General features: G+C 42.8%; 1 protein-coding gene across 2 annotated transcripts; it reads right to left on the reverse strand.

Moving 5' to 3' along the window:
* Positions 1-5,547: 5,547 nt before the first annotated feature.
* On the reverse strand, positions 5,548-16,961 carry LOC144458900 (leukocyte elastase inhibitor-like). 2 transcript variants are annotated; one of them, XM_078162724.1, is made up of 10 exons: positions 14,727-14,832; positions 13,999-14,186; positions 11,328-11,435; positions 10,348-10,488; positions 8,815-8,932; positions 8,184-8,326; positions 6,941-7,018; positions 6,597-6,686; positions 6,335-6,515; positions 5,548-6,106 (listed from the first exon to the last, which is right to left on the reverse strand). In XM_078162724.1, the coding sequence occupies exons 2-10, from the start codon at positions 14,179-14,181 to the stop codon at positions 5,886-5,888; spliced, it is 1,263 nt and encodes a 420-aa protein (XP_078018850.1). In that variant the 5' UTR covers positions 14,182-14,186; positions 14,727-14,832; the 3' UTR covers positions 5,548-5,885. The 2 variants fall into 2 exon arrangements, with proteins under 2 accessions (XP_078018850.1, XP_078018849.1); XM_078162723.1 differs by lacking the exons at positions 13,999-14,186; positions 14,727-14,832 and adding an exon at positions 16,755-16,961.
* Between the last annotated feature and the right edge of the window lie 408 nt (positions 16,962-17,369).

Below are 17,369 nucleotides of genomic sequence, written 5' to 3' on the forward strand. Positions count from 1 at the left end.
AATGCTTAAGTGCTCAATAAGTGTGTGTGTGTGTCATAAGAATACATGAAATATTAAACCAGTGTGTAATTTGTCAGTTGCACAGATTATATTGCTTCAACACATATCTTTTAAAGGTCAGCTAAAAGGTACAGTATATGTCTTCAGTAAATCAGCACATTACACTACACACTCCAGCTTCCTCCAACAGTCCAAAGACATGCAGATTGGGGACTAGGTTAATTGATAACTCTAAATTGTCCGTAGGTGTGAATGTGAGTGTGAATGGTTGTTTGTCTCTATGTGTCAGCCCTGCGATAGTCTGGCGACCTGTCCAGGGTGTACCCTGCCTCTTGCCCGATGTCAGCTGGGATAGGCTCCAGCCCCCCCGCGACCCTCAAGAGGATGAAGCGGTTAGAAGATGAATGAACATACACACTGGTGTTAGAGATGACAGGAGGGCTCTGATCCAAATTTCCACTGGGAAAGCTCTTACCTACAGTACAGGCCAAAAGTTTGGACACACCTTCTCATTCAATGCGTTTTCTTTATTTTCACGACTATTTACATTGTAGATTCTCACTGAAGGCATCAAAACTATGAATGAACACATGTGGAGTTATGTACTTAACAAAAAAAGGTGAAATAACTGAAAACATGTTTTATATTCTGGTTTCTTCAAAATAGCCACCCTTTGCTCTGATTACTGCTTTGCACACTCTTGGCATTCTCTCGATGAGCTTCAAGAGGTAGTCACCTGAAATGGTTTCCACTTCACAGGTGTGCCTTATCAGGGTTAATTAGTGGAATTTCTTGCTTTATCACTGGGGTTGGGACCATCAGTTGTGTTGTGCTGAAGTCAGGTTAATACACAGCCGACAGCCCTATTGGACAACTGTTAAAATTCATATTATGGCAAGAACCAATCAGCTAACTAAAGAAAAACCAGTGGCCATCATTACTTTAAGAAATGAAGGTCAGTCAGTCCGGAAAATTGCAAAAACTTTAAATGTGTCCCCAAGTGGAGTCGCAAAAACCATCAAGCGCTACAACGAAACTGGCACACATGAGGACCAACCCAGGAAAGGAAGACCAAGAGTCACCTCTGCTTCTGAGGATAAGTTCATCCGAGTCACCAGCCTCAGAAATCGCAAGTTAACAGCAGCTCAGATCAGAGACCAGATGAATGCCACACAGAGTTCTAGCAGCAGACCCATCTCTAGAACAACTGTTAAGAGGAGACTGCGCGAATCAGGCCTTCATGGTCAAATAGCTGCTAGGAAACCACTGCTAAGGAGAGGCAACAAGCAGAAGAGATTTGTTTGGGCCAAGAAACACAAGGAATGGACATTAGACCAGTGGAAATCTGTGCTTTGGTCTGATGAGTCCAAATTTGAGATCTTTGGTTCCAACCGCCGTGTCTTTGTGAGATGCAGAAAAGGTGAACGGATGGATTCCACATGCCTGGTTCCCACTGTGAAGCATGGAGGAGGAGGTGTGATGGTGTGGGGGTGTTTTGCTGGTGACACTGTTGGGGATTTATTCAAAATTGAAGGCACACTGAACCAGCATGGCTACCACAGCATCCTGCAGCGACATGTCATCCCATCCAGTTTGCGTTTAGTTGGACGATCATTTATTTTTCAACAGGACAATGACCCCAAACACACCTCCAGGCTGTGTAAGGGCTATTTGACCAAGAAGGAGAGTGATGGAGTGCTGCGGCAGATGACCTGGCCTCCACAGTCACCGGACCTGAACCCAATCGAGATGGTTTGGGGTGAGCTGGACCGCAGAGTGAAGGCAAAGGGGCCAACAAGTGCTAAACACCTCTGGGAACTCCTTCAAGACTGTTGGAAAACCATTTCAGGTGACTACCTCTTGAAGCTCATCGAGAGAATGCCAAGAGTGTGCAAAACAGTAATCAGAGCAAAGGGTGGTTATTTTGAAGAAACTAGAATATAAAACATGTTTTCAGTTATTTCACCTTTTTTTGTTAAGTACATAACTCCACATGTGTTCATTCATAGTTTTGATGCCTTCAGTGAGAATCTACAATGTAAATAGTCATGAAAATAAAGAAAACGCATTGAATGAGAAGGTGTGTCCAAACTTTTGGCCTGTACTGTATATATATAGCAAGGGCCTTGCTTTAGAGAGGTCGCCATCTTGCGCCGCCATGTATGTAAGGCAGACCGAGTGGACAATCCAGCCAGCCAGAGAATGCGTTTCGCGTGTATAAATGAACCAACGAAGACAGCGGAAGGAAGGAAGAAGGAGGAGGAAACAGCAGAGAGTTTTAGTAGTTCGTCGATAGAGAGTAGTGAAAAGTTTTTTAGTCATATAGTTTGCGAATGGACCACACTTACCACGCAACAGGAGAGAATGAAACCAAACCGTCATCTGCAAGGAAAAGAAGACACAACTTCACTCCTTGTGATGCACTCTCTGCGGCGCTTTTCCTCCTGATGATATATCTCCCCAGCGATGGTAGCAGTAGCACCGAATCCCATTCTGTGCATTCAGTCTCTCTTCTCTGCCCGCTCAGCATCAAACACATGGAGTTCCTCATCTGTATGCTCCGGCTCAAACAGGTATGGCTCTGGGTCTGTGTCCACTACAAGAAACTCTTCAAAATCGCGTTCAAAGTCGTCCATTGCAGCTACTATAGTCCGGAGATATTGCTAGGCTAAATAAACAGCTGAGCTCTGTTTACAGGCTTCGCTGTCAGTCAGTGTGCGGGCTGGAGATTGGTGGAGCAGAGAGGGGAGGGGGTCCCGACTCGGAATGGTAAACAAGTATATGTGTAAAGTTATGAAGTGTGTGTGTTGCGCTAGAAGAGTCAGAGTTTGGGACGGAGTCTTTTACCCCCTGGAGTGTTACCAGAGTTTCTGGAGTGCTCAAATAAACTGGCCTTTTTTCCGAATGCTCCTCTGGTCTCCTGCTCGTGAGTGATTCATTACAATATCGTAACATGGTTTAGATTTCTAAATAAATATTCACCTCATCGCTAGATACACCTACTCCTGAAAAACTTGTGCGCAAGGCTTTTTGTCCCTACGAGGCCACCCTCATTTACCCGACGGGAGGGGTGAGCGAGTGAGCCCTGCAATCTAGAATTTGACCACTGATGTCAGTGTTTTCAACCCATTTTACACACTGGCCCTTTAATAGTTTTTATATACTATTATGCTTGCCTTGAAGCTTGGTAGAGCTTATGGTTACACAAAGCGTTTAATTATCCGATGTAATACAAGCACATGTAAATACTGCCCTCCAGTGGCCATAATCCGCAACATCTGATGCTATTATTTTTATTTTGAAAATACTTACCGGAAGTGTCCCTATTTAACTTTAACTTCATTGACTTTAACAATGACGACACAAGCACAGAGGTGTAGTAACACAGTGTCACCACTAGAGGGCAGTATATAGATAGGATTCCATTGCTCTGCCAGATATCAGTTCAACAAGTGTAAAGATTAAAATCTATGGTAGAAAGAGACAAATTAGTGATTTTTAACAGCAAAATGAGAGTAAGAAAAAGTAACTGGCAACTAAGGCTACAACTATAGGACCTTACTTGGCATTGTAACATGCCAGAAGTGATGTTTTTTTATTGTTTATTATATTATACTTTAATATATTATCATTATATTTCCTCCAGACTCGACTACTGTAACGCACTTCTCAGCGGGATTCCCAGCAAGAGCATACAGAAATTACAACACATTCAAAACAGCGTCGCTAGAATCCTGCTGAGAGTACGTAAATATGAGCACATCACACCCATTCTTCACTCACTACACTGGCTACCCATCTCCGCTCGGATCGACTACAAAGTCTCCCTCCTCACATTCCAGTGCATCCATGGCAATGCCCCCCAGTACCTCAAAGAACTCCTCACCCCCCAGACCTCAGCACGCTCACTCCGCTCCACCAACAGCCACAGACTTCTCCCCCCAAGTGATATATCTCCCCAACGATGACAGCAGTAGCACCGAATCCCATTCTGTGCATTCAGCCTCTCTTCTCGCCCGCTCAGCATCAAACACATGGAGTTCCTCATCTGTATGCTCTGGCTCAAACAGGTATGGCTCTGGGTCTGTGACCGCTACAAGAAACTCTTCAAAATCGCGTTCAAAGTCGTCCATTGCAGCTACTATAGTCCAGAGATATTGCTAGGCTAAATAAACAGCTGAGCTCTGTTTACCGGCTACGCTGTCAGTCAGTGTGCGGGCTGGAGATTGGTGGAGCAGAGAGGGGAGGGGGGTCCCCACTCGGAATGGTAAACGAGTATGTGTGTAAAGTTATGAAGTGTGTGTGTTGCGCTAGAAGAGTCAGAGTTTGGGACGGAGTCTTTTACCCCCTGGAGTGTTACCGGAGTTTCTGGAGTGCTCAAATAAACCCCATGGTTTAAGGACTAAGAGCCGCACACTGGGAGATCGAGCCTTCTGCTCCTCTGCTCCTCGACTGTGGAACACCCTCCCAGAACACCTGAGGGTTCCACAGTCAATTGATTGTTTTAAAAAGGGCCTTAAAACGTACCTTTTTAAAAAATCTTTTAATCTGTCATTTTTGCTCGTGTTACTTTGATAACTGCTTTTAACTCTTGTTTTAACTTATTTTTTCTTTTCTCGCTGTTGTAGCACTTTGAGATTTTTCGTTAAATATAAAGTGCGTTACAAATAAAATTTATTATTATTATTATATTTAGATTTCATGCATGTTGTGCTTTTCATATTTTTTTGCAGTGGTTATCTTCTATTTAGTTGTTTTACATATTGTTTTAAATTATTTTACTCCAGTGTTCAGTTTTATTTGCATGCTTTTATTGTGAAATTGCATCTGCTACTTTTTAATGTGTTTTTACTCCAGGCCAGCAGAAGTGACCTGATTAGTGTAAATACCTGCATCTGTGAGCTTTTACCTTTTTGTATAAACCCTTTGTTTTAATCAGTGAAGCGCAAGGATGCAGGAGGAGCAGCAAATGGTGCGCTAGGGAGGAGAAGACAAAACAGCTGCTATACAGAGGTGCCAGGGAAGCCATGTTGGGAGAAGCAAAAGAACTGTGTAAAGCAGCGAGGCTAACAAGGGGGCAAGGAGGAGCCGCCAACCTGGGGCAGGACAGAGCGGTGCTCCAGCATCGTAAAATGACGTGAGCGTGAGTACCATAACTGCCCATTATTGAAAGTTCTGTGGAAAAGAAACAAAGTCGGCCCAGGCTTGTTGGATTTGTTATTACAGCTCATCTCTCTCTCTCTCTCTCTCTCCTGTTTTTTTTTTTTTTTTTTTTTTTTTTTTTTTATGAGGGCCTCAGGGTATGGTGGCAGAGAGACAAGTTGGTGCGGTCCTGCCACAAGGACAGTGTTCCCCAGCATCGATGAATCTGCTCCCCCAAATTAAGACATTTGAAATTACATATCATTTTAGGCCATTTTAAAGGACTGTTTTAAACTTGCTCTTTTTAGGACATTTTAATTTCTTGTAAGTTTCAATTGTTTTTAGCCTGGGTTTTATTGTAATTTATCAGTACATTTTTGTACACATTGGTTATCCAGTTTGCTCTCCACTTGATCCAAAGAATCCTTTTTATTCAAAATACACTGATCCCTTCACCCCCCTTACAGATGCATATTGAGTACAAAGAGGCACAAAACAACCACAAAGAGATAAAAATGACTAAAGATGCACAGAGTGACCATAAAGGGAGAGAAAATAACCAAAAAGAGATGTAAAACATCTGCAAAGAGACACAAACAAATGCAAAATGACCAAAAAGAGACACAAAACAACCAAAAAGAGACAGAGTGACCAAAAAAATGTCTCTTTAAATGTGTCTCTTGATTTTATGAAGGAGGGATGGTTTGGTTTGACATCCACGTCTGCAGCACACACAGCAGTGCTTACTCCGGAGAGCAGTATCGGCCAGCAAAGAGAATGCTGTTGGTCGGGTTATGTCGGATGAAGAAGAGGAAGGGGTGGTCTGCGACGAACATGGATGGAAGAGAGCGAGTTTTTATAGAGGCACCAGAGCCAGCAGCAGCCTCAGTTCCCTCCTCATTGACATCCACGAAACTCTTGTGAACGACTTTTGACAGTACCAGGTTGTTGGCTGTGGAAAGGCCTGTTAGCAGAGCAGAGAGAGTCCATTGCTTTATCATGCACACTAAATGAGAGATGCAGGCTACCTTGTGTTTTGCATTACTGGCTCTTGTTTTTCGTTGTGCTTGTTTAATTTTCAAGTGCATTTAACAACATTTTTGTTTGGGTGTGGGTTTTCTATGATGTTTGGATTTCTTTTTTTGGTCACGTATGTTGTGCTCCTAAAATAGGAATGCAGTTTGTGTCTCACCCGAAAAGTCACTCTTTCTGACATCAAATGCGTCCACCATGCCCATGTTGACCAGGATATTTTTCATGTCGTAGGTCTCCTCCAGCTTGAATCGAGGTAGACCCACTTTAACATCAGTTTTACGCATCAGGTCTGAACGAGTCCACTCCACAAATTTCTCATAGGTCAGCTGCGCCTCCAGCTAGTGTGAATACAGTATAGATTATTAGTCTGTCTGTTTATAATGGTGCATTTGTTCACTGTATGTGCATATGTGTCCTACCTTCTCCAAGCCTGTTGTGTCGTCCTCTATGTCATTGGGCAGGAAGATGAGCATGCTGAGCTCTTCTCCTTTATAGTGCATCTCTAGGATCTGTCCAAACACATTGAGGTTTTCATTTCATTTTAAAATAATCTGATTTATTCATCCTGAGAAACACGTTGGTATTTGGAGAAAAAAAGCTCCCGTCTCTATTAGTTACGTATGGAAATTATGGTAAAAAACATAAGTCTGATGGTTTCAGTCATTATCAAAATGAAACCAACTGTTCTTTGTATCATGGTCAATCTGTCCACTGTATTTAATAGAATGGGCAAAACCATACTGATGTAAAACATGGACTTTACCTTGAAACTGGGATCAGGAACCACGATGAAAAGGAATTCACTTCTCTGGCTCATCATCTTCACCGGCTTAGTGTCACTCTAAAGACAGAGGCAAACAGAACAAGCATTCTTTTTTAAAGTGAGTTATCATCACATCATGCATCAAAATAATGATCTGTATATCATAGTTCTGACCTGAGTTTATGAGCATATCTCTGGTTTTCTATCACTAGACAGACTCAAAACATTTCATTTCTATAGTGAATGCCTGATGTCTTTGCATTTTTCAGTCTGGTAAAACTTTTCACAAGACATGCTAATACCATGTTTTCCATCAAAATCAGTGTTGTTGTTTTTAAATCCCAGAAAACCAGCTAAAAATAGGCAATAGACTATGTTATGTTTAGGAAAGAAACACGGTGAGGATGTGCGATGATTCAAACTTCATATAGTTACAAACCCCAGTCTTCTGGGCAAAGTTGTTTTATCTGACACATCCACCTCCCCAAACTGCCTCCCTCTTTATTCTTTGCTTCCTACAGCGGATTGGTCACATGATTGCAGCCTTCCCCAGCACGTGGGTTATACACAGATTACTGGATCATGATTACGAGGGATATGTGCGATATTCAGTGCATTCCTTTTCATAGGAAAATGTATGCATGGTGCTTGAGAACAGCCTGAGCTGATAAATACCCATCACTTCTGCGGAGTCATTTGTCGTGGGAGAGAAAGCCGATTGTAATCTTTCCCATTAAATACAAAAGCCAGATGTTAGTGGGTGTTAGTGGGTTTTGGAAAGGGGCTTAAGTCGTTTTCTCAGATGAAAACTCCCGAAATGCTCTGGCATCAAGAGTGTAATTGCAGCGGGGATGGGGTGTCATATCAACACAGCTCCAGGATGTAATTCAAGGATATCCCTGAAATTCTATGACCAACAAGAATGCTGGCATTGTTCCCAAACTATTTCTTATTTGGGGAAGAACTTGGATAAAATCTTTTCTAGTCTGCTGCAGTTTGCACACCAGTGGTTTCACTGAGCTATGGCAGATCAAACCACAAACTTTTTAAAACTTAAAGACAGATCACTTTCAAGCTTAAAAATCCCGTCCAGAAAAATAAACACAGCTTTGTAATGGTCTATGATTAGAGTGCCCTGCACATGCCAGCTACAGCATTACAGAGCTCAGGTTAACTGTGCGCAGAGTGCTGCTTTTGTTCTTCAGGTGTTTCTCCACTTTGAGCTGTTTTTGTGCAGGGTTACCTTGTTAATTCTAAACTGAGCATCAACAGTCTCATCCTTGTTGAACTTTTGGTTCCAGAAGCCTTTGAAGTAGATGGCATTGACCAGTACCAGCTTGGTCCTGTCGTCCAACATGCCCTCTACCAGCAAGTCCTTGATTTTACCTTGTGAAGAGTAATGAGCAAATCACTGAAGGTACTATGCAGGATTGTCAGTAATTTTTTATAAACATGCTAGGCAGCCAACCCTACCACCAACCACAGATTCACTTCTGTTTGGCCTTTCGCCTCGCTATATTTGTGTTTTTTTGGCACTGTGTCTCTTGGATGCCTGCTGCTTATAGTGTCACCTGGTGGCTACCTTTTTATAAAGCCATGACCTCACCCAAACGCTGTGCAGCTACACACCCAAAAACATCCTGAACACAGAAAATAAAAAGGAAATACAGGCAGAGGGCAGAGAGGGATTATTTCATTGTGAGTCTATAAATTGATTTTTATGGAAAATCTTGCAAAGTACATCTTTAAGAAGGAGACACAGGCAGCTCTAGTAATGTTTTCATCCAAAGTTCGGTCAAATTTGAGGTGTAAAAGGCTTGGGTGGGGGCCAACAATTTCAGTCTATGTGATAAGTGTGTCAATATGAGATCTACCTTTTGTCTGCTCCTCAACCCACTCATTGATGTGGACCCTGGCTGCTTCATACTCTTTTATAAAGTCCACAGGCTCCAGCTCGGCTTGGTAGTGTTTTTGGGTTTCTGCTAAGAACTCCTGGAATCATAAAAAGCACAGTGAAATACTCACATTAATCCATTAACAAACACGAGAGATGTCAAGAAATAGACGACTATTTTATTGGCATGAATTTCAGTTGAATGTTGACAGTTTTTAGTTCTTTGAACACAGGATGGATATGTTAATCCCAGAGAACAGGGCTGGTCAATCAATCATTAGTCGCATTCAGTTCCTTCAACTTTTGCATTTTAATTTTACGGTTTAATGGTTTCTGGTTGTTGAATGATCACATAATCATAGAGTTAGCTGGTTGAGCAACACAGGTGCCACTTTTTTACTGCAACTGTATGGCAGGAGTTTACACAAGTAAAAGGTATACTGTGCAAACTTTAAGGCTGAATTGAAACTCTAAAGTCTGAAAAATCCAACAGTTTCACCACCATAACCAGAAATGAAATCATATGAACAGTTTAAAAAAACTCAGTCAAGTAATATGTTATGTAGATACAGATGGTTTACCTAGCATTTATCAAATCTATACGCTTTATATTGTATACAAGTAAGTATCTCTCTTCTTATAGCCTACTTTGATGGTCAGCTGCCGAGCTGTTGGTAAGCGTCTGTTACCCGGGCAGTGGTAGATTTGGGCAGAGCCTGTCGCTGAATGAAGTCACTCTGACTTCAGCTCAGTGTGCAGGAAAAGAAATGAAGTGAGAAAAGTAAAAAGCTAAAGTCAACCAACATGCTCTATGAGGTACAATTATTTTTTTGCGCTATTGAACTCTTTGGCAGAAATGGTTTATAATTGTTTGTGTTAATGAGCCAACAGGCTAACTAGCCTCTCGAATCCGTCCTATCAGTTTTCCAGTCACCCTTTTTGTTATGACGAACAGACTATCACTGCCTGCTGCTATGGAGCGTTATTTCCTCTCACGCAGGCTCACAACGTTCGTGCTAGTTGGCCGCTGACTGTAGTCTTTGCAGTGTATTCAGTGAAACTCTGGCCGAGGCACAGGCAACATGATGCGACGCAACAGTCAGCCTTATTGCCACAAGATCTTTGATGTTGGTTTTGTACGTCAATTCAATTCAATGGAACTTTATTTATCCCAAAGGAAATTCTTGTGCCGGAAAATGCTTCAAATTATAGGAACACTAAGTACAATAACAACAATTTAACATTCACAACCTGTACCAACCAGAATAGCCAGTGGGTTCCTAGGGACAGGGTCACTTACTGGACCCAGTTTTAAAAACAATAGAGTATTAAATATCTGGCAAAATATTCAAATGTATATATATATATATATATATATATACATATATATATATATATGTGTGTAAGAAGTGTTACTACAGTACTAAGATACTAGAAACTCTTGTCTGGGCCTTAAAACTAAAACAGCTTTGCTTCATCGGTGTCTGAGCACAACAGGCTCACATACACATACCTCTTTAAACTCAAAGGTCTTCTCCCCATACAGCCTGTTAGCAGTGCTGAGAGCATAGGCGTCATCTGGCTTGTTGATGGCAGCCAGCAGCTTGGCAAACCTGCTGTGGACATTTTCTTCATCATCCTGGGGTTTCAGGTGCTGCAAACAGCCAGAGAAGAACTGAGTGTTACAGAGACACACTGAGCCAGAGAAAAGACAACATTAATATGGGTCATTGGGATTGTGTGACTGTTAAATGATGAGAATAGACACCATAATCATTGGTAATGCTGGTGCTCCGTGCTACAGCGTTGCATACACTGCACTCAGAGGCAACCATTATGGAGAGAGAAAATTAAACTTTTTGCACTTTTATTACATGGTCAGTCTTTTCTTTTTGAATAATGCTACCATAGTGGCCATTGTGTATGTGCTAAATGCTGCCCAGTGATAGTGACATAAAATGGATGATTTTGGAGACATTGTTCTCATCATTTACTGTAGATAGAATGACTTTCTGCAAAACCTCCCATGACTTTTAATTTTTCTTTATGAGACTTTCGGCACCTTTTGAAAAGAAAGTGGAAGAAGGCAAAACCAGACCAAACTTTAACAAGCTTTAACAGCTATAACATTCACATAAAATAACCTGTGGGGAGTTTTTTTTTAGAATTCACTCATTTACCCACCATTTTGTTGTTTTACTTTATCATGGACCAAAGAAAAGTTAGGGTGGAGTGCTTTTGTTACGGTGCCAAAACACTGAATTTCCCATCTGCTGCATAAATCTGATTGTTTTGTTGTTTTAAGCTTCACATTACACTTAATATTCCTAAATCAAAGCTGCAGCAAGGTATCAGAATTAGCAAGCAGTGGGCAGTGGAGCAGTGGGAAATGAAGTATAAAATACTCTGGAACCAAAATCTCAGACTTCCTCACCAGGTGACATCACCAAGTTTAATCATTAATCATTCCCTTTATTTTGGGTTTCCTATCACCTTGAGCAGATAGTCTGGCATCTGCGTCTGCGACTGCATCGCAGACTGCCCATCTGTTGGCTGTGCCTCCTCCGATGCCGGTTGCTGTTCCTCAGTGAAGCAGAGGACCTGGGGATGTAAATGATAGTTTCTCTTATTAAGATAACTTTGTGTGTGTGTGCGCGTGTGTGTGCAACTGCACTCTCTGGTGACTAACTTGTGTAATAAACCTCTCCACGCCCTCTTGTTGAATCGCAGACACACACACCAAGGCATACATGTGCAGACACGTTGTCTTCACCACAACTAACGCCTAACTCACTCACTCCCAGGGCTAATGCCCTCTTGTTAACTGTAAATGGTCAACCGTTAACATTTACCACAATGTATTACCACTATTAACAATAAACTGTGAGGCTGTCATTGGGTACAAAGCCAAAGAAGGCACAATTCATTCAAACCAGGCTATCTGGTTTAAAGTTTATCCGATAAAATCAAATAATTATGAAATAAATCAAATGATGAAGCAACCATCTCTGCAACTCCCATTCCTATTTCCCTTTATTATCTCCCAGGTGCAAGGGTGTGTAATACAGAATGATCATGGCTTGTTTGCTTAATCTCAAATTTCTTTTGTAATTTGCAAAGTACGCTGCTTTAACAGCACAGTTTTGTTCTGGGGTCACTCAAATCTGGACAGTGGCTGCAAGTGGTCAAACTTTTTGAGTGCTGGAAGAAGTTTTCACATCCTTTAGTAAAAGTGCAATACAATTCTGTAAAAGGTAAATGAACGGAAGTATTAAAAACAAAATGAGAGTAAGAAAAATTAACTGGCAACTAGAGGGTAACTTTGGGGGTGGCTTGGGAACTGGAGGGTCATCAGTTCAAGTCCCTGTATGAACCAAGTATCGCAGTGGGATTGGTAGCTGGAGAGGTGCCAGTTCACCTCCAGGGCACCGCTGGCACGCCACTGAGCAAGGCAATGAACCCCCAGCTGCTCGGGTATCACTCCAAGGCAGCCCCCTCGCTCCAAAATCTTTCTATCTAATGCATGTATAGGTTCTGTTTGTGCATGTGTGTGTATTTTGGGTCTGTGTGAATAAGACAACAGAGTGAAAAGAAATGTAATATCCCCTCTGGAATTAATTAAGTATATTTTCATCTTCTTCTTCTCCTTAAAGCTACAACAAAATGCAGTGACAAGTATGATATTGGCCTCTCAAATGGAGTAGATGAAGTGGAATAAAGGTTTGAAGTCGGAGAAAATGGAAGTACTCATGTAAAGTACAAGCACCTTAAAATTTTACTTCAGTACAGTAAATGTGCTAAGTTACATTCCACCAACAAAATTCACTCAAGAAAGGATCATATCGCTCACATTTTGGCTTTCATGCTTTCTTTGCTGATCATTTTTGTGATCTACAAATCAGGAATTGAACCATTCCTCCTCCGATTTTCCGAAGCAGAATGGAATAGATCCCTGTCATTTCTGCTGACGCAGGAAGATAGAATGAGTAATCAAAGCATGTGCAGGCACTTTCACCTGCCACACCCAACCAACGCTGCCAGATAGTTACATGTAGGTAAGAGCTTTCCCAGTGGAAATTTGGATCAGAGCCCTCCTGTCATCTCTAACACCAGTGTGTATGTTCATTCATCTTCTAACCGCTTCATCCTCTTGAGGGTCGCGGGGGGGCTGGAGCCTATCCCAGCTGACATCGGGCAAGAGGCAGGGTACACCCTGGACAGGTCGCCAGACTATCGCAGGGCTGACACATAGAGACAAACAACCATTCACACTCACATTCACACCTACGGACAATTTAGAGTTATCAATTAACCTAGTCCCCAATCTGCATGTCTTTGGACTGTGGGAGGAAGCTGGAGTGCCCGGAGAGAACCCACGCTGACATGGGGAGAACATGCAAACTCCGTACAGAAGGGCTCCCACACCCGGGATTGAACCGGCAACCCTCTTGCTGTGAGGCGACAGTGCTAGCCGCCCAACACCAGTGTGTGTCAGTGCTTTTAAAATTACTTGGAAGATGCCTTTTCAGTCAACTGATCATCACCTGGTGGTGAGTTGGATCAGATAGTGGGGGAGGCTGACAGACCTGGTAAGCCCAAACATGAAATGAGGGTGAATTAGGAATGTCTGGCTGAGGACCCTGGCTGTGAGGTCTTCAACTCCTTCCTCTAGAGGCATTTTCTGTATTTTGGGGAGGCTATAGAGAAGGACTTTTGCTTGGCCTCATGAAAGTTCTGGGAAACCATTAGACACCTCAGGAGGGAAAGCAGGGTTGCTCTCAGGCTGTGTTCAGCAGGGGAGGACAACTGCTGACACGGACTGGGGTTATTATCAAATGGTAGAAAGAGCATGTAGAGGAACCTGAACCAGACCACCACATCTTCTGTGGAGGGGGCAGAGTCTGAAGACTCGGGGGAATATCCCTGGCAGGGCGCCAGATGTGGGTGAGCTTCTGGACATTGTGAGGCTGTTTTGGCTGACACGCCTCCAACACCTTGATGAACCAGATCAACTATCTTTCAAAGACATTTGATGTCATGCTTGTATAAACACACCCAAATGGGTCTGATACCATGAGAACTGTAACTCTGTTCACTTCCACAGTGTGTGTGTGTGTGTGTGTGTGTGTGTGTGTGTGTGTCAGTGTGTGTGTGTGTACTGTACCTTGGATATCTGTCTGGCCGTGTTGCCCCCGGCCCCCATCATCACCATAGCCAGGGCTGAAGAGATGCTGAACGGGGAGAAGAAGATATTCCCGGTCTTGTCTTCATTGCTCAGCTTTTTGAATAAAGCCAGAAGGAAGGTGGTGTTGGCCTTGGTTATCTTGGATGGGGCTCTTGTCTCCATTTTGTCTGAAACAGAGCAAAGCATTATTCATCACACTATAAACTGTTGCATATATTTTACCTGAAAAGTTAAATAAGACAAGATATGTTTCTCTGACTGAGTGAAACACAATTAGCTTTTAAAAAGTTTAAATAGGTAGGCATCAATCTCTTAATAACATATAATATGAATTTAAGCAGCTTTTGCAAACCTTTAACTGTTTCGTACTTATGTTTTATACAACTTGGGAGTGTCCCTTCCAACAATGCTATCACCTCCCAGACATGTCAAGACAAATCCCCTTACCTTCTTTTCCCTTAACTTTTTACTCACTGATAAATCTGAATCGATTTAGATTGTTAAACAAATGTGAAATCTCACCAAACTCAGTAAAATCACACAGATGTTGCTCATCAGTACTCCACCACTGTTGTCTTTGGAAACCACATGAAAAAGACATTAATCAGAAGGACACTGGCTGCATAAAGCCTGGTTCACCCCTGTTTTATTTTGCCATCACTCCTATCATTAAAATCAAATGACAAGAAGGCACATTCTGTACTTACTGACAGTGACTCTTCTTCGAGGGAACAGGTGATCTGGAATGATTCAGTTACAGGAGGATATGTTCTGTTTGAGACATCTCTGTTATTTTATATTGACACTATTGACACACCCAAGTGCAAGTCAGGCTGCAGCTTGAGACAGCGTCTGGAAATCACACCCATCAGTGAAAGTCACACCCACCCATATTTTGCTTTGTCTTGTGCAATGGGTGTGCTTTGCAAGAGTCTGCAAACACAAACACCCAACATAATGAATGGATTTATGTATGTATGGATGGATGGATTCATGGATGCTGAGGTGAAGACAAGGTGTAGTCTACAGTTGGTTAGTTGATAGATTGCAATAGTTTATATAATAATAATAATAATAATAATAATAATAATAATAATAATGCATTTTATTTCTAGGTGTCTTTCAAAAGCACTCAAGGACACCTTACAAGACAGTTACAAAAAACAAGCAGCAATGTATCCATTGATCATAAAGTCAAACTAATCAGTAATATACAATAAACTAACCCTAACTGTATACAAGTTACCCAAATGCCTGTCTAAACAGGTGTGTCTTTAGTTGGCTTTTAAAAGAAACCACAGACCCAGCAGGCCGTGTGGGAACAGGCAGAGCATTCCAACATTTAGGTGCTACGGCTGCAAAAGCTCCATCACTATGGATCTTGAAGCAATTGTGAGGGACAGATACAAATTTTTGCATAATTGAACGAAGACAGGGCAGCACGGTGGTGTGGTGGTTAGCACTCTCGCCTCACAGCAAGAGGGTTGCCGGTTTGATCCCGGGCGTGGGAACCCTTCTGTGCGGAGTTTGCATGTTCTCCCCGTGTCAGCGTGGGTTCTCTCCGGGCACTCTGGCTTCCTCCCACAGTCCAAAGACATGCAGATTGGGGACTAGGTTAATTGGTAACTCTAAATTGTCCGTAGGTGTGAATGTGAGCGTGAATGGTTGTTTGCCTCTATGTGTCAGCCCTGCGATAGTCTGGCGACCTGTCCAGGGTGTACCGGGGGGGCCGGGGGCAACACGGCCACACAGATGTCCAAGGTACAGTACACACACACACACACACACACACACACACACACACTGTGGAAGTGAACAGAGTTACAGTTCTCATGGTATCACACCCATTTGGGTGTGTTTATACAAGCATGACATCAAATGTCTTTGAAAGATGGTTGATCTGGTTCATCAAGGTGTTGGAGGCGTGTCAGCCAAAACAGCCTCACAATGTCCAGAGGCTTTAGCGTCTCAGGGAGAAGCTCACCCACATCTGGTGCCCTGCCAGGGATATTCCCCCGAGTCTTCAGACTCTGCCCCCTCCACAGAAAATGTGGTGGTCTGGTTCAGGTTCCTCTACATGCTCTTTCTACCATTTGATAATAACCCCAGTCCGTGTCAGCAGTTGTCCTCCCCTGCTGAACACAGCCTGAGAGCAGCCCTGCTTTCCCTCCTGAGGTGTCTAATGGTTTCCCAGAACTTTCATGAGGCCAAGCAAAAGTCCTTCTCTATAGCCTCCCCAAATTCCTCCTAAATCTGGGTTTTTGCTTTGGCAACCACCTCAACTGCAGCCCTTTTGCTTGGCCTCATGAAAGTTCTGGGAAACCATTAGACACCTCAGGAGGGAAAGCAGGGCTGCTCTCAGGCTGTGTTCAGCAGGGGAGGACAACTGCTGACACGGACTGGGGTTATTATCAAATGGTAGAAAGAGCATGTAGAGGAACCTGAACCAGACCACCACATCTTCTGTGGAGGGGGCAGAGTCTGAAGACTCGGGGGAATATCCCTGGCAGGGCACCAGATGTGGGTGAGCTTCTCCCTGAGACGCTAAAGCCTCTGGACATTGTGAGGCTGTTTTGGCTGACACGCCTCCAACACCTTGATGAACCAGATCAACTATCTTTCAAAGACATTTGATGTCATGCTTGTATAAACACACCCAAATGGGTCTGATACCATGAGAACTGTAACTCTGTTCACTTCCACAGTGTGTGTGTGTGTGTGTGTGTGTACTGTACCTTGGACATCTGTGTGGCCGTGTTGCCCCTGGCCCCCATCATCACCATAGCCAGGGCTGAAGAGATGCTGAACGGGGAGAAGAAGATATTCCCGGTCTTGTCTTCATTGCTCAGCTTTTTGAATAAAGCCAGAAGGAAGGTGGTGTTGGCCTTGGTTATCTTGGATGGGGCTCTTGTCTCCATTTTGTCTGAAACAGAGCAAAGCATTATTCATCACACTATAAACTGTTGCATATATTTTACCTGAAAAGTTAAATAAGACAAGATATGTTTCTCTGACTGAGTGAAACACAATTAGCTTTTAAAAAGTTTAAATAGGTAGGCATCAATCTCTTAATAACATATAATATGAATTTAAGCAGCTTTTGCAAACCTTTAACTGTTTCGTACTTATGTTTTATACAACTTGGGAGTGTCCCTTCCAACAATGCTATCACCTCCCAGACATGTCAAGACAAATCCCCTTACCTTCAGGTTCCTCTACATGCTCTTTCTACCATTTGATAATAACCCCAGTCCGTGTCAGCAGTTGTCCTCCCCTGCTGAACACAGCCTGAGAGCAGCCCTGCTTTCCCTCCTGAGGTGTCTAATGGTTTCCCAGAACTTTCATGAGGC

The sequence above is a fragment of the Epinephelus lanceolatus genome, chromosome 20, assembly GCF_041903045.1.
Source record: "Epinephelus lanceolatus isolate andai-2023 chromosome 20, ASM4190304v1, whole genome shotgun sequence".
Classification (NCBI taxonomy): Eukaryota; Metazoa; Chordata; class Actinopteri; order Perciformes; family Serranidae; genus Epinephelus; species Epinephelus lanceolatus.